We start from the raw sequence: 27,658 nt of genomic DNA, 5'->3' as shown, positions 1-27,658 counted from the left end.
TTACAGGCATACTATAGACACCCCCCAGGCATGATATTTAAAGGAATGTTTCACTTTTATTTTTTCACTTTAAGCGTCATTAAAATCACTGCTCCTGAAAAAACAGCAGTTTTAAAAAATGTTGCATTAATACATGTACCCTGGGGCAGGACCCGGGTCCTCAAACCCTTTTTTAGGACAATAACTTGCATATTAGCCTTTAAAATTCACACTTTTGATTTCTCACGTTCGAGTCCCATAGACTGTAACGGGGTTTGAAAGTTTGCGCAAACTATCGGTCCGTTTGCAAGTTCTGGTGCAAACAGAACCGGGGGGTGTTTGGCTCATCCCTATTCACCACCCTTCAGCCATGGGATAGCGATAGGAAACACCCCAAGTCTAGTCTCTGTAAATGAGTCATATTATGACAGCAGGTATAATGTTTGCAGGTACAGGCTGTATATATATATATATATATATATATATATATATATATATATATATATATATATATATACACATGGAGTGTAGTCTGGGGCCTGATTGTCAGGGCTGGTCAGCCCTTCCTTCTCTGAGCTGGCCGCTCAGCTGTCAGATAATTGGCAGCTCTCATCTCTCTCCACAGTTTACCAGCTGTTGTGGATGTGCTCGTCAGTCCCGCCTACTTAACCACTTGCTTACTGGGCACTTAAACCCCCCTCAGTCCCAGACCAATTTTCAGCTTTCAGCGCTGATGCACTTTGAGTGACAATTACGCGGTCATACAACACTGTACCCAAATGAAATTTTTATCATTTTTTTCCCACAAATAGAGCTTTCTTTTGGTGGTATTTAGTTACAGCTCGGAGTTTTATTTTTTGCTAAACAAACAAAAAAAGATGCAAAAAAAAAAAAAAAAAATCATGTTTTAATAGTTTGTTATAAAATTTTGCAAACGGGTCATTTTTCTCCTTCATTGAAGTGCGCTGATTAGGCGGCACTGATAGGCTGCATTGGTGGGCACTGATGGGCTGCATTGGTGGGCACTGATGGGCTGCATTGGTGGGCACTGATAGGCTGCACTGGTGGGCACTGATAGGCATAGTTAAGGCGGCACTAATAGGCACAGATAAGGCGGCACCGATGGGCACAGATAAGGCGGCACTGATGGGCAAAGATGGGCACAGATAAGATGGCACGGATGGGTGGCACGGATAAGTGGCACGGATGGGTGGCACGGATGGGCACTGATAGGTACCACAGATAGATGGGACTGATGGGCACTGATAGGTGGCACTGATAGGTGGCTCTGATAGGTGGCACTGCTGGGCACTGATGGGCGGCACTGCTGGGCACTGATGGGCGGCACTGCTGGGCACTGATGGGCGGCACTGGGGTGCAGCACCTGAGGCAGATTTTGGGTGGCACTGTGGGTGGCACTGTGGGCACTGCTGGGTGGCACTGTGGGCACTGCTGGGTGGCACTGTGGGCACTATGGGCACTGCTGGGTGGCACTGACAGGGGGGCACTTACTTTATTTCAGGATGGCACTGCGGGTGGCAGGTGGGCACTGGCAGGGGGCAGGTGTCCTTTTAAATTGCTGGCCGTGATCGGGACTGATGTCCCGAACACGGCCGCCGGCGATCGGCTTTTTTTTTTTCTCCTCGCGCTGTCAGCGCGAGGAGGAATACTAGCCGATTACCGGCTCCGTTTTATCACATGATCAGCTGTCATTGGCTGACAGCTGATCACGTGATAAGGGGTCGGGATCGACCCCTTACACGGATCGGTGATCAGGCGAGTCTCACGGACTCGCCGATCACAGAGCGCGCCGCGCGCGCCCCTCAGGGGGCGCGCAGGCCGCTCGTAACCGGGACTACGTCAATAGACGTAGTCCCAAAAATGTGGGTCCGCGCTATTGCCGTCATTTTGCAATAGCGCGGATCCCAAGTGGTTAAAGATCTGCAGGTCTCTTCATTCCTGCCTTCGCCTTGGTCATATCACAAGAAACCATCTCCTGCGTTCCTGTTTAACCACTTAACAACCAGCCCATAGCCAAATGACGGCTACATGGTGGTTGTTTAACTCTGGGAGGCCGTTATATGACGTCCTCCCAGAATTCCGCTCTCGCGTGCGACCCCTAGGGCGCACACCAGAGCATCCGCGACCGCCGGGTCCGCATCACGGTAAACGGCCACTTATCGCGGCCATTTACCACGTGATCGCTCTGTCAAATGACGGAGTGATCCCTTGTAAACAAACCGGCGTCATGTTATCACGCCGGTTCCTCCCTCCCCCTCTCTGTACTGATCGGTACAGCAGAGGGAGAAGAGATCGGTGTCAGCAGCACTGTGGGCTGCATCTGCAGTGCCCACATCGCTGCTCACCGAAATTTAACCCCTCAATTCCCTGCCATTACTCTGCAATAGGGATGAGCTTCGTGTTCGAGTCGAACGTACGTTCGACTCGAACATTGGCTGTTCGGCGAATTCCGAACGTTTGGGCCGTTCGCGTCAAAATTCGAGTGACGCGCGCGCGGACCACAATGCACTGCGGTGGCGCAGTGCATTGCTGCCCCATGATTGGCCAAGCATGCACTGTGACCCTGCATGCTTGGCCAATTGCAGCGCCGGCAGCGAGGAGAGCCATGATTGGCCACAGGCATCCTGCCTGTGGCCAATCATAGCTCAGGCTGTGTAGTGCACGCCCCATACTATATAAGGCCGCCTTTGAGGCGGCCTCGTGTAGTGTGTTACTTAGCATCTGAAGCAGTGGGTGTTCTGTGTACCTTCAACACAGTACACAGCGATCGTTTTTGGCTGATTTCCTATCTTGCTGCTGTGTAGTGGTTGTGGTCTGTGCCCTGACTGCAGTATACACCGCTATATTCACCTCACCTATATAGCTAGTGATCTAGCTTTAACCACTTAACAACTGCCCATTGCCGATTAACGGCTTCAGGGCGGTTGTTTAACTCTGAGAGGCCCTTAATTAACGGCCTCCCAGAATTCTGCTCTCGCGTGCCCCGAGGTGTGCGCACTCGAGAGCATCCGTGACCGCTGGGTCGCATCACGGATCACGGTAAACGGCCGCTCATAGCGGCCATTTACCACGTGATTGCTCCGTCAAATAACGGTTCCTCACTCCCCTCTCTGTACCGATCGGTACAGCGGAGGGGAAAGAGATCGGTGTCAGCAGCGATGTGGGCTGCATCTGCAGTGCCCACATCGCTGCTCACCGAATTTAACCCCTCAATTCCCTGCCAATACTCTGCAATACCAGTGCATACTCTGCAGTACCCTGCCATTACTCTGCAGTACCCCGCCATTACTGTGCAGTGCAGTACCCTGCCATTACTCTGCAGTGCAGTACCCTGCCATTACTCTGCAGTACCCCCCATTACTCTGCAGTAACCCCCATTACTCTGCAGTAACCCCCAATACTCTGCAGTACCCGCCATTACTCTGCAGTACCCCCAATACTCTGCAGTACCCTGCCATTACTCTGTAGTACCCCCCAATACTCTGCAGTACCCTGCTATTGCTCTGCAGTACCCCGCCATTACTCTGCAGTGCAGTACCCTGCCATTACTCTGCAGTGCAGTACCCTGCCATTACTCTGCAGTACCCCCCATTACTCTGCAGTAACCCCCATTACTCTGCAATACCCCCCAATACTCTGCAGTACCCCCCAATACTCTGCAGTACCCGCCATTACTCTGCAGTACCCCCAATACTCTGCAGTACCCTGCCATTACTCTGTAGTACCCCCCAATACTCTGCAGTACCCCGCTATTACTCTGTAGTACCCCGCCAATACCCCACCAATACTCTGTAATACCCTGCCATAAATTGCCATACCCAGCCATACTCAGAGATACCCAGCCATACTCGGTGATACCCAGCCATAGACGCCCCCCACCCCTCACCGCCCTTCAGTGCTTCTACCAACTCGCCAGTACGATCAAAGCCAGAATCTTTTTTTTATTTTTTATTTCAGGCTTCCCAGCCTAGAGGTGAGATGTGGGGTCATATTGACCCCCCAGATTTCACTGTAAAGAGGACCTGTCACCCCATATTCCTATTACAAGGGATGTTTACATTTCTTGTAATAGGAATAAAAGTGATCAAAAATATATTTTTGGGGAAAAAAATGTCAAACTAAAATAAATAAAGTAAAATGAACAATAAAAAAATAAAATAAAAATTAAAGCGCCCATGTCCCCATGTGCTCGCATGTGCCACACATGTGAGGTATCGCCGAGAATGTTAGAGCGAGAGCAATAATTCTAGTCCTAGACCTCCTTTGCAACTCAAAACATGTAACCAGTAAAAAAAAATTTAAAGCGTCGCCTATGGGGATTTTTTAAGTAGCGACGTTTGGCGCCATTCCACGGGCATGTGCAATTTTGAAGAGTGACATGTTTGATATCTATTTTCTCAGCATAACTTCATCTTTCACTTTATGCAAACATTGGGCTAACAAGTGGTTAATAATAGAGCTTGCAGTCAGTAGTGTTAGGAGATAGTGCGTGCTGTCTGCGTGCTCTGTACCCAGTACATACCGCTATAATATAGGGCAGGCCCCTACTTTCAAACATCCAACTTACAAACATCTCCTACTTGCAAACGCAAGGAGACAGCAGCAAGTGAGATGAAAAAAGATGGACGACAAAACAAATTATACAGGGGTGACATCCCCCCCCCTCCCGCCGCCCTCCGGTGCTTCTACCGACTCGCCAATACGATCAAAGCCAGAATCTTTTTTTTTTCAGGCTTCCCAGCTTAGAGGTGAGATGTGGGGTCTTATTGACCCCCAAATCTCAATGTAAAGAGGACCTGTCATGCCATATTCCTATTACAAGGGATGTTTACATTACTTGTAATAGGAGTAAGTGATCAAAAATCTTTTTTTGGGGGGAAAAAAATGTCAAACTAAAATAAATAAAGTAAAATGAACAATAAATTTTTTTTTTTTTTTTTAAAGCGCCCCTGTCCCCATGTGCTCGCATGCAGAAGCGAATGCATACGTAAGTCCCGCCCACATATGAAAACGGTGTTCAAACCACACATGTGAGGTATCGCTGCGAACGTTAGAGCGAGAGCAATAATTCTAGCCCTAGACCTCCTCTGTAACTCAAAACATATAACTAGTAAAAAAAAATTAAAGCGTCGCCTATGGGGATTTTTAAGTAGCGACATTTGGCGCCATTCCACGGGCGTGTGCAATTTTGAAGAGTGACATGTTGGGTATCGATTTACTCAGCATAACTTCATATTTCACATTATGCAAAAATTGGGCTAACTTTACTGTTTTTTTTTTTTTAAGCACAAAACAGTTTTTTTTTCCAAAAGAAAGCATTCGAAAAATTGCTGCGCAAATACCGTGCAAGATAAAAAGTTGCATCGACCACCATTGTATTCTCCAGGGTGTTTGCTAAAAAAACATATATAATGTTTTGGGATTCGATGTAATTTTCTAGCAAATAAATGATGATTTTTACATGTAGGAGAGAAATGTCAGAATTGTCCTGGGTGCTCCAGAACGCCTGATGGCGCTCCCTGCATGTTGGGCCTCTGTATGTGGCCACACTGTGTAAAAGTCTCACACATGTGGTATCGCCGTACTCGGGAGTAATAGCAGAATGTGTTTTGGGGTGTAATTTGTGGTATGCATATGCTGTGTGTGAGAAATAAACTGATAATATGACAATTTTGTGAAAAAAAAAAAAAAAAAAAAAGTTAAAAAAATCTTGATTTTGCAAAGAATTGTGGGAAAAAATGACAACTTCTAAAAACTCACCATGCCTCTTACTAAATACCTTGGAATGTCTTCTTTCCAAAAAGGGGTCATTTGGGGGGTATTTGTACTTTTCTGGCATGTTGGGGTCTCAAGAATTGAAATAGGCCGTCAGTACTTCAGGTGTGATCAATTTTTAGATATTGGCACCACAGCTTGTGGACTCTATAACTTTCACACAGACCAAATAATATCCACCAATTTGTACTTATTTTTACCAAAGATATGTAGTGGTATAAATTGTGGCCAAAATTTATGAAGAAAAAATTACTATTCTGCTAAATTTTATAACAGAAACAAAGAAAAATTCATTTTTTTACAGAATTTTCTGTATTTTTTCTTTTATAGCACAAAAAATAAAAAAACGAGCAGTGATTAAATACCACCAGAAGAAAGCTCTATTTGTGTGAAAAAAGAACAAAAATTTCATATAGGTCCAGTGTTGCACGACTGAGTAATTGTCATTCAAAATGTGAGAGCACCGAAAGCTGAAAATTGGTCTGGTTATTAAGGGTGTTTAAGTGCCCGTGGTCAAGTGGTTAAAGTCAGTCTTTGCTGACATCCCTTCTGGCTCCTTATCCTGCTTGATGTCCCTCTACTTGTATCCCTGACTTCTGGCCTGGCTGACTACCCAATCCGGTTACTGGACTCTGGCTTGGCTGACTACCCAATCCGGTTACTGACTTCTGGCCTGGCTGACTACCCAATCCAGTTACTGAACTCTGGCCTGGCTGACTACCCAATCCGGTTACTGGACTCTGGCCTGGCTGACTACCCAATCCGGTTACTGGACTCTGGCCTGGCTGACTACCCAATCCGGTTACTGGACTCTGGCCTGGCTGACTACCCAATCCAGTTACTGGACTCTGGCCTGGCTGACTACCCAATCCAGTTACTGAACTCTGGCCTGGCTGACTACCCAATCCGGTTACTGGACTCTGGCCTGGCTGACTACCCAATCCGGTTACTGGACTCTGGCCTGGCTGACTACCCAATCCGGTTACTGGACTCTGGCCTGGCTGACTACCCAATCCGGTTACTGGACTCTGGCCTGGCTGACTACCCAATCCGGTTACTGGACTCTGGCTTGGCTGACTACCCAATCCGGTTACTGGACTCTGGCTTGGCTGACTACCCAATCCAGTTCAAAAATGCTAAACTAGAGCTAAAAGTGGGACTTTATATGAGGGGATATAAGCTATATATATATATATATATATATATATATATATATATATATATATATACACACATACATAAATATACACATATACATACATACACCTCCATCCCTGATATTTTGGAAAAAAATAAAAATAAATAAGTGGGACTTTATATGAAGCACATCACTAGACCGAATGAGCCAATCAATATACACATTGTTTATTGTCAAAAGTCATACACATGTATATCACCATAAATAGTAAATTGATTTAACAATAAAATGATGGATCTCAATTGATAAATATAAACATAATATAGTATTACATGATTAGTTCAATATAGAAACATTGTAAAAAAAAAATCCATAAATGTCAATAAATAAAATCTAAACATTTCATGATAATATACAATTAATTCAATATAGTATACACATATAGTAATAGACTTTTAGTATGTAGACCGAGGTATAACTAGTAGTGACATTTGAAACATTAACAATAATGGTAGATTGGTTCATTAAGGTAGGATATAGTCCAGATATGTATACATAAATACTGTGACAACGCATCATAAAAAAGCTCTACGCGTTTCGTGGTTACAATACCACTCATCAGGAGCAGATGCAGGATTTTTGGGGTATCTATAATGAAATAAAATTACCAAGTGAATATAATAATCCAGAATATACCGATATAGAAGGGAGAGGGGAGCCACACAAGTCCCAAGCAATCTCACCTATCTGTAGTATATAGGTACAAATGTTGATGATGGCGTCAGAAGGTAAAAAACATTTTAGATTTTAGAGAAACGTTTCTCCCGGGAGCTGAGAAGGAAAACCCTAAGACACGGCCATAGCACCACTGATCAATGATAGACGTAGAAAGGAAGTGAATAGTTTCCAGCCATGGTGTGTGTACTTAATGGTGAGCATAATTCATCTTATAATTGGTTCCCACACATATCTGTAGGGATCAAGATAGTAAAAAAATTAATAATAAAAAAAAAAAAATGTAATAAAAATAAAAACGAATTCCACAGCTGAAAATTAGAAGACACTTCCCATAGTAAAAAACGTGCAAAGAGACAGTAAACAGCCAAGTAATAAAGGAAAAATGTTCAGGTGTAATTTAGGTAAAACAAGAATGTTAAATGATAGTAAAAGATAAAACAATGTGTAATGTCACCAAGATACCTTAACAGGCACATAACATTTTTTTGCAAAGCGTGCAGTGGTGACTTGTAGAGAAGGTCAGCTAGTGTGTCAGCATTGAGACCAATGTGGTTTAAATAGTAACCGTGTAAGAAGGACATCCCTCAACGTCACGCGGCGTAATGACGGGGAGGCGGCGTCATCACCCAGGCAACAATGTGTACCCGGCGTTTGGCGCCTAAACACCCCACGTGTGCAACGCTGATGGACAACCATGCCGGTTAATTACATTTTTTTTTAATTATTATTAATTTTTTTACTATCTTGATCCCTACAGATATGTGTGGGAACCAATTATAAGATGAATTATGCTCACCATTAAAGTGGTTGTAAACCCTTACAAACCACTTTGACCTACAGGTAAGCCTAGATTAAGGCTTACCTGTAGGTCCAAGCAATATCTCCTAAACCTATACGGTTTAGGAGATATTTGCCTGAAGACAGGCACCGCTGTCTACGGCGCATGCGCCGTAGACAGCGGCGCGCAGGCGCACTGAACGCGGCAGTTCCAAAAATGGAGCTGCCGCATTTGTCGACTCCCGTGCGCATGCGCGGGAGTGACGTCATCGCGGCTTCGCCGAATGACAGCGGCGGAGCTGCGAGATGCCACAAGCAAGATGGATGCGGCGGACTACAGGGGACAGCGCGACTTCGCTGGCTCCTGTGTCAGGTAAGTGACACATAATGGGCTACTAATGCGATGCATAGTAGTCCATTATGCTTTACCTTTGCAGGGAAAAAAAGAGGAAGTAAACTCATCAGGGTTTACTTCCTCTTTAAGTACACACACCATGGCTGGAAACTATTCACTTCCTTTCTACGTCTATCATTGATCAGTGGTGCTATGGCCGTGTCTTAGGGTTTTCCTTCTCAGCTCCCGGGAGGAACGTTTCTGGATTATTATATTCACTTGGTAATTTTATTTCACTATAGATACCCCAAAAATCCTGCATCTGCTCCTGATGAGTGGTATTGTAACCACGAAACGCGTAGAGATTTTTTATGATGCGTTGTCACAGTATTTATGTATACATATCTGGACTATATCCTACCTTAATGAACCAATCTACCATTATTGTTAATGTTTCAAATGTCACTACTAGTTATACCTCGGTCTACATACTAAAAGTCTATTACTATATGTGTATACTATATTGAATAAATTGTATATTATCATTAAATGTTTAGATTTTATTTATTGACATTTATGGATTTTTTTTTTTACAATGTTTCTATATTGAACTAATCATGTAATACTATATTATCTTTATATTTATCAATTGAGATCCATCATTTTATTCTTATATCAATTTACTATTTATGGTGATATACATGTGTATGACTTTTGATAATAAACAATGTGTATATTGATTGGCTCATTCGGTCTAGTGATGTGCTTCATATAAAGTCCCACTTATTTTTTTTATTTATTTATTTTTTTATTTTTTATTACCCAATCCGGTTACTGGACTCTGGCCTGGCTGACTACCCAATCCGGTTACTGGACTCTGGCCTGGCTGACTACCCAATCCGGTTACTGGACTCTGGCTATGCTCTGACTATGCTTACTCTATTCACCTTTTTATTTTTATTAATAAGCAAGTGTGATTTTACTGTACTTCTGTCTCGGTCTGGTTCATGGTTTCTGACACCGATCAGCTGCCTGGTCTGGCCTTTTTATATACCGACATCCTATATCAACCTTTATCGACCCTTTTACACCAGGGGAACCCTTGAAATAATTTTCACAGGAGTCAGTGGGAAGGGTGACTCCTTACATATATGATCATTGGAAAGAAAGTCCTTCCTACACTGGTGGTCAGTGGAAAGAAAGTCCTTCCTACACTGGTGGTCAGTGGAAAGAAAGTCCTTCCTACACTGGTGGTCAGTGGAAAGAATGTCCTTCCTACACTGGTGGTCAGTGGAAAGAATGTCCTTCCTACACTGGTGGTCAGTGCAAAGAATGTCCTTCCTACACTGGTGGTCAGTGGAAAGAATGTCCTTCCTACACTGGTGGTCAGTGGAAAGAATGTCCTTCCTACACTGGTGGTCAGTGCAAAGAATGTCCTTCCTACACTGGTGGTCAGTGCAAAGAATGTCCTTCCTACACTGGTGGTCAGTGGAAAGAATGTCCTTCCTACACTGGTGGTCAGTGGAAAGAATGTCCTTCCTACACTGGTGGTCAGTGCAAAGAATGTCCTTCCTACACTGGTGGTCAGTGGAAAGAAAGTCCTTCCTACACTGGTGGTCAGTGGAAAGAATGTCCTTCCTGCACTGGTGGTCAGTGCAAAGAATGTCCTTCCTACACTGGTGGTCAGAATGCCACATTTACAGACCGCCTTAAAGATCGTTGGCGTCATGCTGATGGCCGTGTGAAGTGGCACTGGACCCAAAACTATGTAAACACTATCAGATGGGAGGTCAACCAACCACAGCTCAAGAAAGTCCAGGCAACCTCTGGAGCAACCCTAGCTGAGAATAGCTGCTGTATATATTGTATATAGAACAATCAGGCCAAACATGTGTGATGTTAGTACATGAAAAGAGAAAGTTACATTTGTGAAAGACGTTCTAGTAATTTGATGTTAGTACAGCAGTGAACAGATGGTGGGGGTGGCACCAAATCCAAAGATGACATCAATGTGAAATGATACCGAAAGCAGAAACCATTTCAAGGGGAAGGACAGACAACCCGCTCTCTGGATTTGGTGCCCTCACCTTCTTCCTCTGACGGGAAATTCTGAGAATTAAAAGGGGAAATGAGTACACAGTGTTCCCAATAAATAAGAACGGTGTACCCCGACTCTACAAACACCCACCAATGGGATGATGTCAGTGAAGGCAGAGGAGGCGGCTCTCTAATTAGGGACAAAAGGCGTTTGCCTAAGGCCTCCTGCTCCCAGGGGCCTCGCGGCCGCCTCATTTGTGAGGATGGGAGGGAATGTCCCCGGTCAGTGTCCCCAAGCTGGCAGGGTGAGCGGGCCGGACTGGTAAAGGATCGCCGTGGAGGTGGAGCTGGCAGCCGCTGCTAAACCCGCCATCTGCATTAGTGACACCAGTGTCAGTGCCAATTAACCCCTATTTGGTGCAGCATGAAAGGTTCATAAACACCGACACTGGGGTCACTAATGCACCACAAAGGGGTAAGTTATCTGCCCCTGTATCAGTGACCAGTCATGTATTTGATACTGCCCACCCCCCATACACTCCGCACCCCTCATGTACATACCTCCCACCCCCATAAACTCCACACCCCTCATGTACATACCTCCCACCCCCATACACTCCACACCCCTCATGTACATACCTCCCACCTCCATAGACGGGGGAGGGGCGGAGAGATCACACGGGGGGGGAGGGGGGGGAGGAGAGAATAATTAGATGGGGGGGGTCGTACCTGTGTGGGGATTGGTTGGTTCCAGGTCAGTGTTACTCTCATCCTCAGACTTCTCCTGTTTGGTGTAGTTGTGGGTGGAGCTCTGTGCTGGCTCCGCCCTCCTCCGGGACATTTCTGGAGATCTATAAAAGAAGTGGAAAGATGAAGGGCGTGTTTCCTGATCCCCCCTCCTCCACTCATGTGATTGATGCAAATGTCATCCTGAGAGCCCCGCCCACAATCTTTCTGTATGGCCCCTTTCATTTATAAGCCCCCCCCCCCCCCAACTAAGATAGGAAGGATGGGAGGAGTATGATCGCCCATGATCATAATACAGGAGATGATCAAAGACTGCGGACACAGTACAGGAGATGATCAGAGACTGCAGACATAGTACAGGAGATGATCAGAGACTGCAGACAAAGTACAGGAGATGATCAGAGACTGCAGACAAAGTACAGGAGATGATCAGAGACTGCAGGCATAATACAGGAGATGATCAGAGACTGCAGACATAGTACAGGAGATGATTGAGACTGCAGACATAGTACAGGAGATGATCAGAGACTGCAGACATAGTACAGGAGATGATCAGAGACTGCAGACATAATACAGGAGATGATCAGAGACTGCAGACATGGTACAGGAGATGATCAGAGACTGCAGACATGGTACAGGAGATGATCAGAGACTGCAGACATAGTACAGGAGATGATCAGAGACTGCAGACACAGTACAGGAGATTGATCAGAGACTGCAGACACGGTACAGGAGATGATCAGAGACTGCAGACACGGTACAGGAGATGATCAGAGACTGCAGACATGGTACAGGAGATGATCAGAGACTGCAGACATGGTACAGGAGATGATCAGAGACTGCAGACATGGTACAGGAGATGATCAGAGACTGCAGACATAGTACAGGAGATGATCACAGACTGCAGACATAATACAGGAGATGATCAGAGACTGCAGACATAGTACAGGAGATGATCACAGACTGCAGACATAGTACAGGAGATGATCAGAGACTGCAGACACAGTACAGGAGATTGATCAGAGACTGCAGACACGGTACAGGAGATGATCAGAGACTGCAGACATGGTACAGGAGATGATCAGAGACTGCAGACATGGTACAGGAGATGATCAGAGACTGCAGACATAGTACAGGAGATGATCAGGGACTGCAGACATAGTACAGGAGATGGTCAGAGACTGCAGACATAGTACAGGAGATGGTCAGAGACTGCAGACATAGTATAGGAGATGATCAGAGACTGCAGACATAGTACAGGAGATGATCAGAGACTGCAGACATGGTACAGGAGATGATCAGAGACTGCAGACATAGTACAGGAGATGATCAGAGACTGCAGACATGGTACAGGAGATGATCAGAGACTGCAGACATAGTACAGGAGATGATCAGAGACTGCAGACATAGTACAGGAGATGGTCAGAGACTGCAGACATAGTACAGGAGATGGTCAGAGACTGCAGACATAGTACAGGAGATGATCAGAGACTGCGGACATGGTACAGGAGATGATCAGAGACTGCAGACATGGTACAGGAGATGATCAGAGACTGCGGACAAAGTACAGGAGATGATCAGAGACTGCAGACATAGTACAGGAGATGATCAGAGACTGCGGACATGGTACAGGAGATGATCAGAGACTGCAGACATGATACGGGAGATGATCAGAGACTGCAGACATGGTACAGGAGATGATCAGAGACTGCAGACATGGTACAGGAGATGGTCAGTGTGCTGTTGTCACGTCACATTTTGCTACCCGCTGGACTGCGCATGCGCGACGTTACCATATGCTTTTCAACACTGTAGCGATCTGCGCTTGTGCAGAATTTTGTGGCCACACCCCTGAGTCCAGGCCCCGCCCCATCCAGTCTCAGATTATAATTGCGCGGTGTGTAGGGAGGGGCTCTGTGGGAGTCGTCTTATAACACTGTTGGAACGCATATGGCGGCGTTGCGCATGCGCACTCCAGCGGGTAGCCGAATGTGACGTGACGCCGCCTATCACAGGAGGACATTGTCACTACAGCCCGGAATATTCCGCTCTGTGACCGGTGTTCTGGCAGATAGTGTCCGGCCATCATATAGTGTCCTCCCCGTAGTGCGCATGCGCAGTACGGGGCAGAAGAAGCTTCGGAAAATCTCTGAAGCTGAACGGCGCCTGCGCGGTGAGTGGAGGTGGTGCCCCACCATCCAAGTGGACATAGGGCTGCCGATATTAGAGGGCCGTTCTCCGCGCTTCGGGCTCCGCCTCACTGCACTCGGCTCTTTTATATTCCTGCTCGATGTCCACTTGGATGGTGGGGGGTGAACCTGGACTCAGTGCGCAGGCGCCGTTCATCCTCGGATATTTTCTGAATCTGTGTTGCTGTGCACTGCGCATGTGCAGTACACAGAGGACACTATCTGATGGGGGACCATATATGATGGGACACCGGCGAAGATCACAGTGAGGAGAGGGGGGAGGGGAGGATTGGGGCGTGCCAAGGTGACACTCCCCCAACCGGGGGGGGGGTAGGAAGGTGGCGGAGGCCATGTTGGTACACCCCGAGGTATGAAGGTGGCGGAGGCCATGTTGGTACACCCTGTGCGCAGTGGGGGAAGGTCACTTGGGATGTGATGGGGGTCAGCAATCTGACAGAACTCCCCATCCACCAATGGTGGAGAGCGCTGACCTGAGTGTTGGTGGGGGGGAGGGGGGTTGCTGGACTAACATCGGACTATTAGTAGAGCGGCTGTGACCGGAGAGGTCCGATTCTTCATCACTGAACAATCACCTTGGCTCCTCCCCCCTCCTGTGATTGGTTCCCATCGATCGGCCATCACCCTATCAGAGAAGGCGGATCACAAACAGGAAATCCCAATGATGAGGGGGCGGGGCTCCAGTGACCCCTCCCCCCAAAGATGTGGGCGGAGTTCTGCATGATGATGACGTCACACCCTCTGTCCGAGCCGAACCATCCCCTCCCCCACCCGGGAGCCGCAAAACCGCCTACCGACCTCCTCCGCACCGACACCGCGATCCTCCGCCGATGTAGTGTCACATTATGCTGCCTATCACAGGATGGTGCGGAAGTGACGTTTCCGCCAGAAATTACGTACTGCGCATGCGTCGTGCGTTCCAAACGCTAGCGCCGTGCGTTCCAACATATGTTCGGCAATACAGTTAAGCAAAAGCATCACAGAATGTTACGGAAGTGACGTTTAGCGTGCGTTCCAACAAATGTTCGGCAATACAGTTAAGCAAAAGCATCACATAATGTTACGGAAGTGACTGTACAGACAACACAAACACTGGGCGTTACAACACCAATACTTCCCTTGTTACCTCGGATCAGTTTTTAAATAACCATGCTGAGCTACGTGTGCTGTTAGGTTATGGAGTGCTGGGACTTGTAGTGCCTATGCTGAGCTACGTGCGGTCTTCGGTTATGGAGTGCTGGGACTTGTAGTGCCTATGCTGAGCTACGTGCAGTCTTAGGTTCTGCATTGCTGGGATTTGTAGTGCCTATCCTGAGCTACGTGCGGTCTTAGGTTATGGAGTGCTGGGACTTGTAGTGCCTATGCTGAGCTACGTGCAGTCTTAGGTTCTGCATTGCTGGGACTTGTAGTGCCTATGCTGAGCTACGTGTGGTGTTAGGTTCTGGATTGCTGGGACTTGTAGTGCCTATGCTGAGCTACGTGCGGTGTAGTGTCACATTTTGCTGCCTATCACAGGATGCTGCGGAAGTGACGTTGCCGCCAGAAATTGCATACTGCGCATGCGCGATGCGTTCCAAACACTCGCGCCGTGCGTTCCAACATAGTTTCGGCAATACAGTTCAGCGGAACCATCACATAATGTTACGGAAGTGATGTTACACACAACACAAACACTGGGCCGTTCGTTACAACACTAATACTTCCCTTGTTACCTAGTAGGTTTTGCATTGCTGGGACTTGTAGTGCCTATCCTGAGCTACATGCTTCAATGTTCAGTGTCCTCATCCCTATCCCCATGCTTCAATGTTCAGTGTCCTCATCCCTATCCCTGAGCTTCAATGTTCAGTGTCCTCATCCCTATCCCCGAGCTTCAATGTTCAGTGACCTCATCCTTATCCCTGAGCTTCAATGTTCAGTGTCCTCATCCCTATCCCCGAGCTTCAATGTTCAGTGACCTCATCCTTATCCCCGAGCTTCAATGTTCAGTGTCCTCATCCCTATACCCGAGCTTCAATGTTCAGTGTCCTCATCCCTATCCCCGAGCTTCAATGTTCAGTGTCCTCATCCCTATCCCCGAGCTTCAATGTTCAGTGACCTCATCCTTATCCCCGAGCTTCAATGTTCACATTGAAGCATGGGGATAGGGATGAGGACACTGAACATTGAAGCATGTAGCTCAGGATAGGCACTACAAGTCCCAGCAATGCAAAACCTACTAGGTAACAAGGGAAGTATTAGTGTTGTAACGAACGGCCCAGTGTTTGTGTTGTGTGTAACATCACTTACGTAACATTATGTGATGGTTCCGCTGAACTGTATTGCCGAAACTATGTTGGAACGCACGGCGCGAGTGTTTGGAACGCATCGCGCATGCGCAGTATGCAATTTCTGGCGGCAACGTCACTTCCGCAGCATCCTGTGATAGGCAGCTAAATGTGACACTACACTGCACGTAGTTCAGCATAGGCACTACAAGTCCCAGCAATCCAGAACCTAACACCACACGTAGCTCAGCATAGGCACTACAAGTCCCAGCACTCCATAACCTAAGACCGCATGTAGCTCAGCATAGGCACTACAAGTCCCAGCAATCCATAACCGAAGACCGCACGTAGCTCAGGATAGGCACTACAAGTCCCAGCACTCCATAACCGAAGACCGCACGTAGCTCAGCATAGGCACTACAAGTCCCAGCACTCCATAACCTAACAGCACACATAGCTCAGCATGGTTATTTAAAAACTGATCCGAGGTAACAAGGGAAGTATTGGTGTTGTAACGCCCAGTGTTTGTGTTGTCTGTACAGTCACTTCCGTAACATTATGTGATGCTTTTGCTTAACTGTATTGCCGAACATTTGTTGGAACGCACGGCGCTAGCGTTTGGAACGCACGACGCATGCGCAGTACGTAATTTCTGGCGGAAACGTCACTTCCGCACCATCCTGTGATAGGCAGCATAATGTGACACTACACCGGACGAAAAACCGCCATCTTGTTGAGGACCACTGCAGATGGTATAAAAAAAAATGGCGGCTCAGGCATGCGCAGTCGAAAATACGAAAATAAAACTCGTTATGCTGCCTCCTTGTGGTTTGACCTGGAATAACTCTCGGGTGTTACTATACACATAATATACACTAATATATTATATATATATATAATATTACAGTCACTCTGCCTCCTTGTGGTTGGATCTGGTACGACTCCACCTGTGTTACATATACATATAATATTACCGTCACTCTGCCCCCTTGTGGTTGGATCTGGTACGACTCCCCCTGTGTTACATATACATATAATATTACCGTCACTCTGCCTCCTTGTGGTTGGATCTGGTAAAGCTCCCCCTGTGTTACTATATATAAAATATTACCGTCACTCTGCCCCCTTGTGGTTGGATCTGGTATGACTCTCCTGTGTTACTATATATAAGATTACTGTCACTCTGCCCCCTTGTGGTTGTATCTCGTATGACTCCCCCTGTGTTACATATATATATATATATATATATATATATATATATATATATATATATATATATATATATATATATATATAGTATTACGGTCACTCTGCCTCCTTGTGGTTGGATCTGGTACGACTCCCCCTGTGTTACTATACATATAATATTACCGTCACTCTGCCCCACTGTGGTTGGATCTGGTATGACTATCCTGTGTTACTATACATATATTACCGTCACTCTGCCCCCTTGTGGTTGGATCTGGTACGAATCCCCCATGTTACTATATATATATATATATATATAAAATATTACAGTCACTCTGCCTCCTTGTGGTTGGATCTGGTACAGCTCCCCCTGTGTTACTATATATAAGATTACTGTCACTCTGCCCCCTTGTGGTTGTATCTGGTATGACTCCCCCTGTGTGAATATATATATAATCTTACCGTCACTCTACCCCCTTGTGGTTGGATCTGGTATGACTCCCCCTGTGTTACTATATATATAAGATTACCGTCACTCTGCCTCCTTGTGGTTGGACCTGGTTTAACTCTCCTGTGTTACTATACATATATTCCCCCTTTCACCCAACTAGTCCCCCCATACATCCCCATCACCCCATTCCATCCGCAAATATACCCCCATTCCATCCCCCTTTCCCTCCCCACCAATATTCCCTCCCTCTACAACCCCCATTCACCCCCAGGCCCTTATCTCCCCTATTCCATCCCCCTACTCTCCCCATACATACCTGTAGACCTCCATCACTCCATTCTATCCCCCTATTACCCCTATGTCATGCCCAGGCCTCCATCATCCCCATTCTATCCCCCTAGACACCCCCAGGCCCCCATCTCTGGCATTCCATATCCCCCATATAAACCCAAGGCCCCCATCACCCCTATTTCAATCCGATTACCCCCATTTCACCCCCTATACACCCCATCGCCTCCATTACATCCCCCCTATACTAGGGTTACCGCTTCATCCCTTTAAACCCAAACACCTTTGAATTACACAGGTTCTGAGACTAATTTAATGCAGATAAGGCACCAAGTGAGGTTAATTACCACCTTAATCATCCACAGAACCTGTGTAATGCATATGTGTTCGGGTTTAAAGGGATGAAATGGCAACCCTAGCCTATAAACACCTCCATTTCATTCCCCTTATTACCCACATATCTACCCCAGTCCCCCATCACCCCAATTCCATCCCCCTACTCCCCCATATCACCAACTTCCCCAGTCCTACTTCTGGTGTGATCACAGAGCCGTCATTTTGCAAAGAAGAGAACAATGAATTGGTCTTCAACAAGATGGCGGCCTCAGACATCCCAGAATAATAGCTTCTCCAAACAGCAAGTTCTTCTCCTATTGCTTCCCAAATGAGGAGATTTTCAATAAAAATGTGTCTGCTGTGGACGTGACACATTGTGCTCCTTCCCGGCCCGGATTGTATTGGGGAAATATAATATTCTATGCAGGACATTCATAGGGGAGTCATACCAGGTACAGCCACCAGATGGCAGCATTTTACTGTCATATAGTGTGCTACCACATTTATCCACAAGGCAGCGACAGAGTACCAGTTATAATCCGTGTATAGAAAATCATTGCGAGCGCTACCAGGATCAGCCAGCAGGTGGCAGGAAAGTGTATGAGATACAGCGCATGTCCAGTCCGCCACCATTATATGAGATATAATTGTTTTGTTCTTCAAGCAAATGGCGGGGATGAGGACTTTTCTGTTTAATGTACTGTGTAACGACATATTCGGCGACCCGTTGCAGTTTGCTACAGAAGTGACGTTCCCTCGCCGCCATCTTGCTACACTAAGAAGGGGGAAAGCAGACATGTTGTTACACCCACCGGAGTTTTGCATTTTACGCGTATTTATAACAGTAAAGTGAGTTTCTATAGTGAAATACAGGACTTGGAACTCCGTCTGACTGCTTAGATGTTGCATTTTGAAAGCAGCAAACTTCTGTCAGATTAGCAAACCTGTGAGATGAGCAGGCTTGCCACTACTTTTAAAATTCAACATCTAACCAGTCAGATGGAATTCTAAGTCCTGTATTTCACTATATAAACTCACTTTACTGACGGAACGTCACTTCCTTTACACATTCTGATGGGTCACCGAACCTGATGAAACACCGCCATCTTGTTGAAGACCACTGCTTATGGTATAATAAAAAATGGCGGCTCAGGCATGCACAGTTGAATATTCAAAGATAACACTCGTTATGCTGCCACCTTGTGGTTGGATCTGCTATGACCTCCCCTGTGTTACTATACATATAATATTACCGTCACCCTGCCTCCTTGTGGTTGGACCTGGTATAATTCTCCTGTGTTATATATATATATATATATATATATATATAGTCCCCCTTCCACCCCCATCACCCCATTCCATCCCCAAATATAACCCTCATACCCCCATTCCATCCCCCTTTCCCTCCCCACCAATGTTCCATCCCTCTACTCCCCCCATTCACCCCCAGGCCCTCATCTCCCCTATTCCATCCCTCTACTCTTCCCACACATACCTCTAGACCTCCATCACCCCCATTCCATCCCCCTATTACGCCTATATGAACCCCAGGCCCGCATCATCCCTATTCCATCCCCCTAGACACCCCTAGGCCCCCCATCTCTGGCATTCCATATCTCCCCATATAAACCTCAGGCCCCCATCGCCCCTATTCCATCCCCCAGATCCATTTTTCATCTTCATATCCCCCCATACACCTCATCGCCTCCATTAAAGTGGTTCTGCACCTTTAAAAAAAAAATATTAAAAGCCAGCAGCTACAAATATTGCAGCTGCTGACTTTTAATAAATTGACACTTACCTGTCCCGGGGTCCAGCGATGTCGGCGGCAGATGACGAGCAATCGCTTGTCTCTCTGCTGCCTCCGCCACCATCCTCTGTCAGGGAATCGGGAAGTGAAGCATTGTGGCTTCACTGTCCGGTTCCCTACTGCGCATGCGCGTCTCTGCTGGTCCCCCGCTGTGTCCTGGGAACTGTGTGTTTCCCAGAACACAACGGGGGGGGGGGGGGGGGGGCGTCTGCGGCGGTCTTGTACCAGAAGTGGGTGCAGATACCTGGATTATCCAGGTAACTGCACCCCCCTCCTCCTTGAAAGGTGCCGCTTTAAATACCCCTATACTAGGGTTGCTGCCTCATCTCTTTAAACCCGAACACCTTTGAATTACACGGGGTCTGTGGATGATTAAGGTGGTAATTATCAGCACCAAGTGAGTTTAATTACCACCTTAATCATCCACAGAACCTGTGTAATTCATATGTGTTTGGGTTTAAAGGGATGAGGTGGCAACCCTAGACTATAAACACCTCCATTTCATTCTCATTATTACCCACATATCTACCCCAGTCCCCCATCTCCCCCATTCCATCCCCCTAATCCCACATATCACCAACTTCCCCAATCCTACTTGTGATCACAGAGCTGACATTTTGGAAAGTAGAGAAGAATGCATTGGTCTTTAACAAGATGGTGGCCGCAGACATCCAAGTGGACATAGAGTTAGAATATTAATATGCTGAGTGCAGTGGGGCCGTGCCCAAAGCGTGGTGAGTGAAGCGAGCCCGCGAGGGGCCCTGTTACAGGCGCCGTGTACAGCTGACTAACAGGCGTTCAGCTTCAGCTATTTTCGGTGGCTCCGTTGTGGTTCGTACTGCGCAAGCGCTGCACCTGCACAGTTCAGGGGGGTCATTATCCGCTGGGGGAACTTTCTTGGCAGAACATCGGAAATTATTTTGTTATAGAGAAAATGATCCGCATGGAGTTTACTTTCACATAATGAACCCAGAGCTACGAGAAGTGGGCTCTATAGAATGACTAGTCCGCCATTTATTGAGGACCGTTATTTCGTCTGATTAGGCGACCTGTTAGAATGTGTAACAAAAGTGATGTTCCATCTCCGCCATCTTGCTACACCCAGCACTCCTCCATAGTAAGGATACACTGAGAAGGGGAAAAGTGACGGTAATATTATATGTGTAGTAACACAGAGGGAGTCATAGCAGATCCAACCCCAAGGTGGCAGCATAACAAGTGTTATCTTCCCATATTCGACTGAGCATGCCTGGAATGGGGGTGAGGGAGGCCTAGAGGTATGTATGGGGCCATTTTTTATTATACCATAAGCAGTGGTCCTCAACAAGATGGCGGTGGTTCGTCAGGTTCGGTGACCCATCAGAATGTGTAACGGAAGTGACGTTCAGTCGCTGCCATCTTGCTACACCCCGCACTCCCCCATAGTAAGGATACCCTGAGAAGGGGGAAAGCGGACATCTTGTTACACCCACCGGAGTTTTGCATTTTACACTTATTTTTAACAGTAAAGTGAGTTTATATAGTGAAATACAGGACTTAGAACTCCGTCTGACTGTTTAGATGTTGCATTTTAACCACTTGCTTACTGGGCACTTAAACCCCCCTCCTATCCAGACCAATTTCCAGCTTTCAGCGCTGATGCACTTTGAGTGACAATTGCACGGTCATACAACACTGTACCTAAATTTAATTTTTATAATTTTTCCCCCAAATAGAGCTTTCCCGGACCTCCCCATGTCGGCCTACTATGGGTCTGCTCTGCCCCCTCTGACCAATCCAGGACCACCCTTTTCTTAGCCCATAAAAGGCGGTTGTCTGCCCACACCAGTGTTCTTTTTTCGTCCTCGCTCTGGACGCCTTTTAAAGTTTATTTATTTTTTTTTATTTTTTTTCTCCATCCACCATCCATCCTGTTCAGGTTCAGCCTCTCCCGGATCAGAAGACCCCCCATATAGGCTGTAAATCTCCTGAGGAGGTGGGTTCCTGTGGTGCTAGGATTGTATGGTACACAGGCCCGGATTGGCCATAGGGCAAACCTGGCATTTGCCCGGTGGGCCGGGGCCACCGGGCCGCATTTCCTTGCTTTCGGGACCAAGGCAGGCTGCTCTTTAAGCCCACGCCAGTCCCCTGACCTTTCCGTGGCCGCCCGGCTGCCAGTTCAGCTCAGGCTCAGCCATGGGCACAAGGGGACGGTAACATGAAGGGGGAGGGGCTAGAGGAGAGACCTCTCCACGGCCGCCAGTATAGTTCAGGCGTTGGTGTCGGGGGACGTGACCACGAAGGGAAGAGGAGCCTGCTGCAGCCGGATCAGAGAGAACATAAGTGTGGCCACCTGTAACCTCAATAGGAGGAGCAATGGGGTGGCTGCATATAGAAGAATCATTCTCTCCATCTTCCTCCCACAGTCTCTGAATGTCTGTTGCTGCTCCTCTCCCCCTCGCAGGCTTTCACTGCGGGAGGAAGATGAAGAGAATAATTCTTCTATATGCAGCCACCCCACTGCTCCTCCTATCCTGCTGATCTCTGCTGCCCCCACAGTGCTCTCTACCACCCCCCCCCCACAGTGCTCTCTACACCCCCACAGTGTTCTCTACCTCCCCCATTCTGCTGCTCCCCCTGTGCCCTCTGCCTCTTTCTGTGTGCTCTCCACCTCCCCCTGTGATATCCACCATGCTCTCCTCCTCCCTCCTGTGCACTCCACCTCCCCCCCTGCTCTACGCTGCCCCCATGTGCCCTCCGCCTCTCCCCCTGTGTTATCCCCCTCCCCCATGCTCTACGCTGCCCCCCTGTTCCTCTCTACGTGTGCTCTCCACCTCCCCCATGCTCTCAGCTGCCCCATGTACCCTCCACTTCTCCCCAGTGGTATCCAGCCACCCCGTGCTCTCTTCTTCCCACCTGTGCACTCCACCTCCCCCCATGCTCTACGCTGCCCCCCCCTGTGCCCTCCACCTCTCCCCCTGTGCTCTTCAGCCCACCCAGTGTCTCCACCTCCCTTCTGTGCTCTCCAATTTCCCCATACTCTATGCTGCCCCCTGTTCCCCCCCCCATCTCTCCCCCTGTGCTCCCCACCTCCCTCCTCTGCTCTCCACCTCCCCCATGCTCTCCGCTGCCCACCTGTGCCCTCCACTTCTCCCCAGCACCCCCTGTTCTCTCTACCTCCACCCAGTGCTCTCTAGCCCCCCGTGCTCTCCTCCTCACTCCTGTGCTCTCCACCTCCCCCATGTTCTATACTGCCCCCTGTGCCCTCCGCCTCTCCTCCTGTGCTTTTCACCTCCCCCCATGCTCTACACTGCCCCCCTGTGCTCTCCACCTCCCTCCTGTGCTCTCCATTTCCCCCCATGCTCTACGCTGCCCCCTGTGCCCTCCGCCTCTCCCCCTGTGCTCTTCACCTCCCCCCAATGCTCTCCAGCCCCCCTGTTCTCTCCACCTCCCTCCTGTGCTCTCCACCTCCCTCCATGCTCTACGCTGCTAGCCTGTGCCCTCCGTCTCTTCCCCCTGTGCTCTCCACCTCCCCTGTGCTTTTTACCTCCCCCCATGCTCTACGCTGCTGCCCTGTGCCCTCTGCTTCCCCCCTGTGCTCTCCACCTCCCCCATGCTCTACGCTGCCGCCCTGTACCCTCTGCTTCCCTCCTGTGCTCTTCACCTCCCCCTGTGCTCTTCCCCTCCCCCAATGCTCTCCAGCCCCCCTCTTCTCCACCTCCACCCATGCTCTACACTGCCCCCTGTGCCCTCTGCCTCTCCCCCAGTGCTCTCTAGCCCCCCCAGTGCTCTATGCTGCCCCCCTGTGCCCTCTGCCTCTCCCCAGTGCTCTCTAGCCCCCAAGTGCTCTCCACCTCCCCCATGCTCTATGCTGCCCCCTGTGCCCTGTGCCCTCTGCCTCTCCCCTAGTACTCTCTAGCCCGCACCAGTGCTCTCCACCTCAGCCATGCTGCCCCTTGTGCCCTCTGCCTCTCCCCCAGTACTCTCTAGCTCTCCAGCCCTCCCTGTGAACTCCACCTCCCCCATGCTCTATGGTGCCCCCTGTGCCCTATGCCTCTCCCCCAGTGCTCTCCAGCCCCCCATTGATCTCCGCCTACCCCCTGTGCTCTCCACCTCCTCCCATGATCTCTGCTGCCCCCCTGTGCCCTCCATCCCCCAGTGCTCTACAACCCCCCAGTGATCTCCACCTCCCACCGTACTCTCCGCCCCGCGCTCTCCTGCCCTCCCTGTGCTCTCCACCCCACCCTGTGTTTTTGCTTCCCCCTGTGCTCTCCAACCCCCCATGCTCTCCTCTTCCTCCCTGTGCTCTCTGTTCTCCGCTTCCCCCACAGTGCTCAGTAGCCCCCCTGCTTCTTTCCTGTGCTCTCTGCCCCCCCCCCTTACTTTTCCCAGTCCCCCTCACCCCACGCACCTTTGCCGGGTTTCCCCCTCTCCTCTCCCATCAGGATGGAGAGTGTGGAAGGGGCCAGTTAAAATGTCATGGGCTGCTCATTCCAAAATGCCCGGGCCTATTTTTTGTCCCAGTCCGGGCCTGATGGTACAGTATAAATGACTGTATATACCTTCGTTAGGCAGGTGCTGGCACTCTCTCCTCCCATGTTTTTGTGTGTTCAGGCAGTGGTTTGGCTCGCTGGGACTTGTAATTCACCCCCCTCCACATGTATTCCTTTCAGAAAGCTCGGAGTTGAGGTCAGAGGTAGCTTCCTCTTGGATTGCATAGCAAACACCAGAATGCTCACTGCTGATTTGCAGCAGACTCTGTCCTCTAATCTCAGCCTGCAGCTGATCAATCTGCTGCTATGCTATGGTAAGCCTGACTTCCGGGACTCTCATTACTTACTGCTGTGTTACTTGTCTGTCAGAGTGTTTTATTATCCTGTGCCTTATATGTCTGGGGAGTTATACCTGCCTGTCTAGCTGCCTTAGCACTGAAGATTCGGGTGGAGAAGTTTATTTTATTTATTTTTTTGTTAAAAGAGGTTGTATGGTTTGGCCGGTGCAGCCTGCAGACCGGCGGTACTACTCACTTCTGTGGCAGCAGCACTTGGGATGGATTCGCACCTGTGCGTTTTTGGTGCTTTTTGTACTACCGTTCATTTGCCATGGTCTCCTATGGAACACGTTCTGTGGTGCGGGTCTGCGGAATGCTGGGAGTGCATGACTGGGAATCCAGCCTTAGATTGTGGGTAGCGGAGCTGGTGGATGGATGTTCAGATGAAAGTCTGGGAAGTGGCAGTTCTTCTCCTTTGCAGTTTTCAAGACTGCTGTAGAGTTTGTGGCTGTCGACCAGGTCAAGTTGACAGCAAAGATAATGGCTCATTCCGTCACAGCCCGCAGGGCCTTATGGTTGAAGCATTGGTCGGCCGATAAGGCTTCTAAGCACAGTTTATGTTCAGTCCCATTCAATGGGAAGCTACTCTTCGGGAAGACTTAGAATCCCCCTGCGTTTCATAGTTTCATAGTTAGTTAGGTTGAATAAAGACACCAGTCCATCCAGTTCAACCTGAGTGAGTGTCTACAATTGTCCCTATCCCTGTACATTACACACTCACATCAGTCCCTACCCTCAAGGAGCCACAATCCAAGGTCCCTGTTCATATACTAGGGCCAATTTTGGACAGAAGCCAATTAACCTACCTGCATGTCTTTGGAGTGTGGGAGGAAACCGGAGGAAACCCACGCAGGCACAGGGAGAACATGCAAACTCCAGGCAGGTAGTGTCATGGTTGGGATTTGAACCAGCGACCCTTCTTACTGCTAGGTGAGAGTGCTAACCACTCTGCGTTACTATACATATAATATTACCGCCACTCTGCACCCTTGTGGTTGTATCTGGTATGACTCTCCTGTGTTATTATACATATAATATTACTGTCACTCTGCCCCCTTGTGGTTGGACCTGCTATAACTGTCCTATGTTACTATGTATATAGTCCCCCTTCCACCCGACTAGTTCCCCCATACACCCCCAGAAGCTCATCACCCCATTCCATCCAATGCTTTGGTCTTCAACAAGATGGTGGCTGCAGACATCCCAGAATAATAGCTTCTCCAAACAGCAAGTTTTTCTCCTATTTTTTGTAAACTAAGCAGATCCTCAAGAACATTTATTTATTTATTTATTTATTTTTTTGCTGTGGACATGACACATTGAGCTCCTTCCCGGCCGGATTAAACGCTAGCCTTCTGGTAAGCGCACATTCTTAGTGGCGTTCAGCACTTTTGGTGATGGAAGATTTCAAGTTTTGTCACAATATTGATTGGACTTCTGTTTGAATTCACCTTGCATGCTTTTCTTCTACAATTTATTTATATTCATATTTTTATTTGCACGTTTATTATTTGGATTTATCACCAAGTATATTGATATGAATTTTGTATATTTATTATTTACTGATTAATTTTAATTTATTGGGAATAATTTGCTATTAATTTAATGATTCCCTTATATATTTATATATTAATTGAAATTATTAGGCATAGGTGACATTCACTGTTAGCGCAGCTACAATTTTTTTTCTTCTGTCAAAAACTGTCCGGCCATCGGATAGTGTCCGCCCCGTACTATGCAGGCGCAGAGCTTGTGCAGTACGGAGGAGAAGGAGACTCCGAAAGTCTCCGAAGAAGAACGGCGCCTGCGCACTGAGTCCAGGTTGAAGCTCCACCATCCAAGTGGACATACGGTTGCTCATAGTAACAGTGATGCTCGCCACGCTTCGGACACGCCCTCGCTTCGCTCGGCTATTATTTTTTCTAACTCTGTCCACTTGGATGGTGGGGCATGAACCTGGACTCACTGAGCAGGTGCCGTTTAACTTCGGAGACCTTCGGCGTCTCCTTGTCCTCTGTACTGCGCAAGTGCTGCGTCTGCGCAGTACGCGGCAGACACTATCCGTTGGGGGACAGTATTCAACACAACACCGGCCCGTATTGTATTCGGAAAGATAATCTTCTATGCGGGACATTCATAACAAGTCATACCAGGCTCAGCCAGCAGATGGCAGCATTTTACTGTCATATAGTGTGCTACCACATTCATCCACAAGGCGGCGACAGAGTACCAGTTATATTCCATATATAGAAAATCAGTGTGAGCGCTACCAGGATCAGCCAGCAGGTGGCAGCATAGTGTTTGTATGAGATACAGTGCATGCCCAGTCCGCCGCCATTATATATGTGATGGCAATTTGGACAAAGTGTTTGTCATGTACAAATTTATTTTTTGCCTCAGAACGGTAGTGGGGTTCTGAGGGTTAATTATGTAGGTGTAACTTTGACATCAGTCTGGCCGGGCTGTGTTAGAGCTCTGCCTGGTCTTGTGTACAGTGAGGTGCACATGACAGGCTCAGAACCAGGCCTGGTTGGACATTTTGGGTATCAGCGTTCCCCGGAGCCAATCAGTGGGTGTGCCAGGCTCTGCTGAGGAGTCCAGGAAAGGGCACTTATGATGTTGAAGTCAGGTGTTCCAGTGGCTCGTGAGGCCCCAGCGGTCTTGATTCTGGACCAGGAGATAATTGTTTTGTTCTTCAAGAAAATGGCGGTGAGGAGCACTTTTCTGTTCAGTGTCCTGCAATGACCAGAGCAGCTGC

The 27,658-nt window shown here is 48.0% G+C and overlaps 1 protein-coding gene across 16 annotated transcripts in view; it reads right to left on the bottom strand.

Moving 5' to 3' along the window:
- The window catches only part of LOC143929734 (uncharacterized), a 49,136-nt gene extending 24,343 nt beyond the window's left edge, over positions 1-24,793 (bottom strand). For 2 of the 16 annotated variants that reach the window (XR_013262587.1, XM_077453724.1), the window contains exons 1-2: positions 14,552-14,691; positions 11,529-11,650 (exon numbers count right to left, since the gene is read on the bottom strand). Coding sequence is in view for 8 of the 16 variants with exons in the window: in XM_077453724.1 (XP_077309850.1) it covers positions 11,529-11,570 (42 nt within the window). In the remaining 8 variants the exon portion in view is untranslated. Of the gene's footprint in view, positions 1-7,116; positions 7,884-11,528; positions 11,651-14,226; positions 14,527-14,551; positions 14,692-24,631 lie in introns of those variants that run through there. The other 14 variants (XR_013262592.1, XR_013262594.1, XR_013262588.1 and 11 more) reach the window with 14 other exon arrangements.
- Between the last annotated feature and the right edge of the window lie 2,865 nt (positions 24,794-27,658).

Source organism: Lithobates pipiens, unplaced genomic scaffold, assembly GCF_037356315.1.
Source record: "Lithobates pipiens isolate NorthernLeopardFrog02 unplaced genomic scaffold, aLitPip1_a1.2 Scaffold_24, whole genome shotgun sequence".
Classification (NCBI taxonomy): Eukaryota; Metazoa; Chordata; class Amphibia; order Anura; family Ranidae; genus Lithobates; species Lithobates pipiens.
The sequence above is the reverse complement of the archived record's forward strand: the minus strand, read 5'-3'. Positions and strand labels throughout refer to the sequence as shown.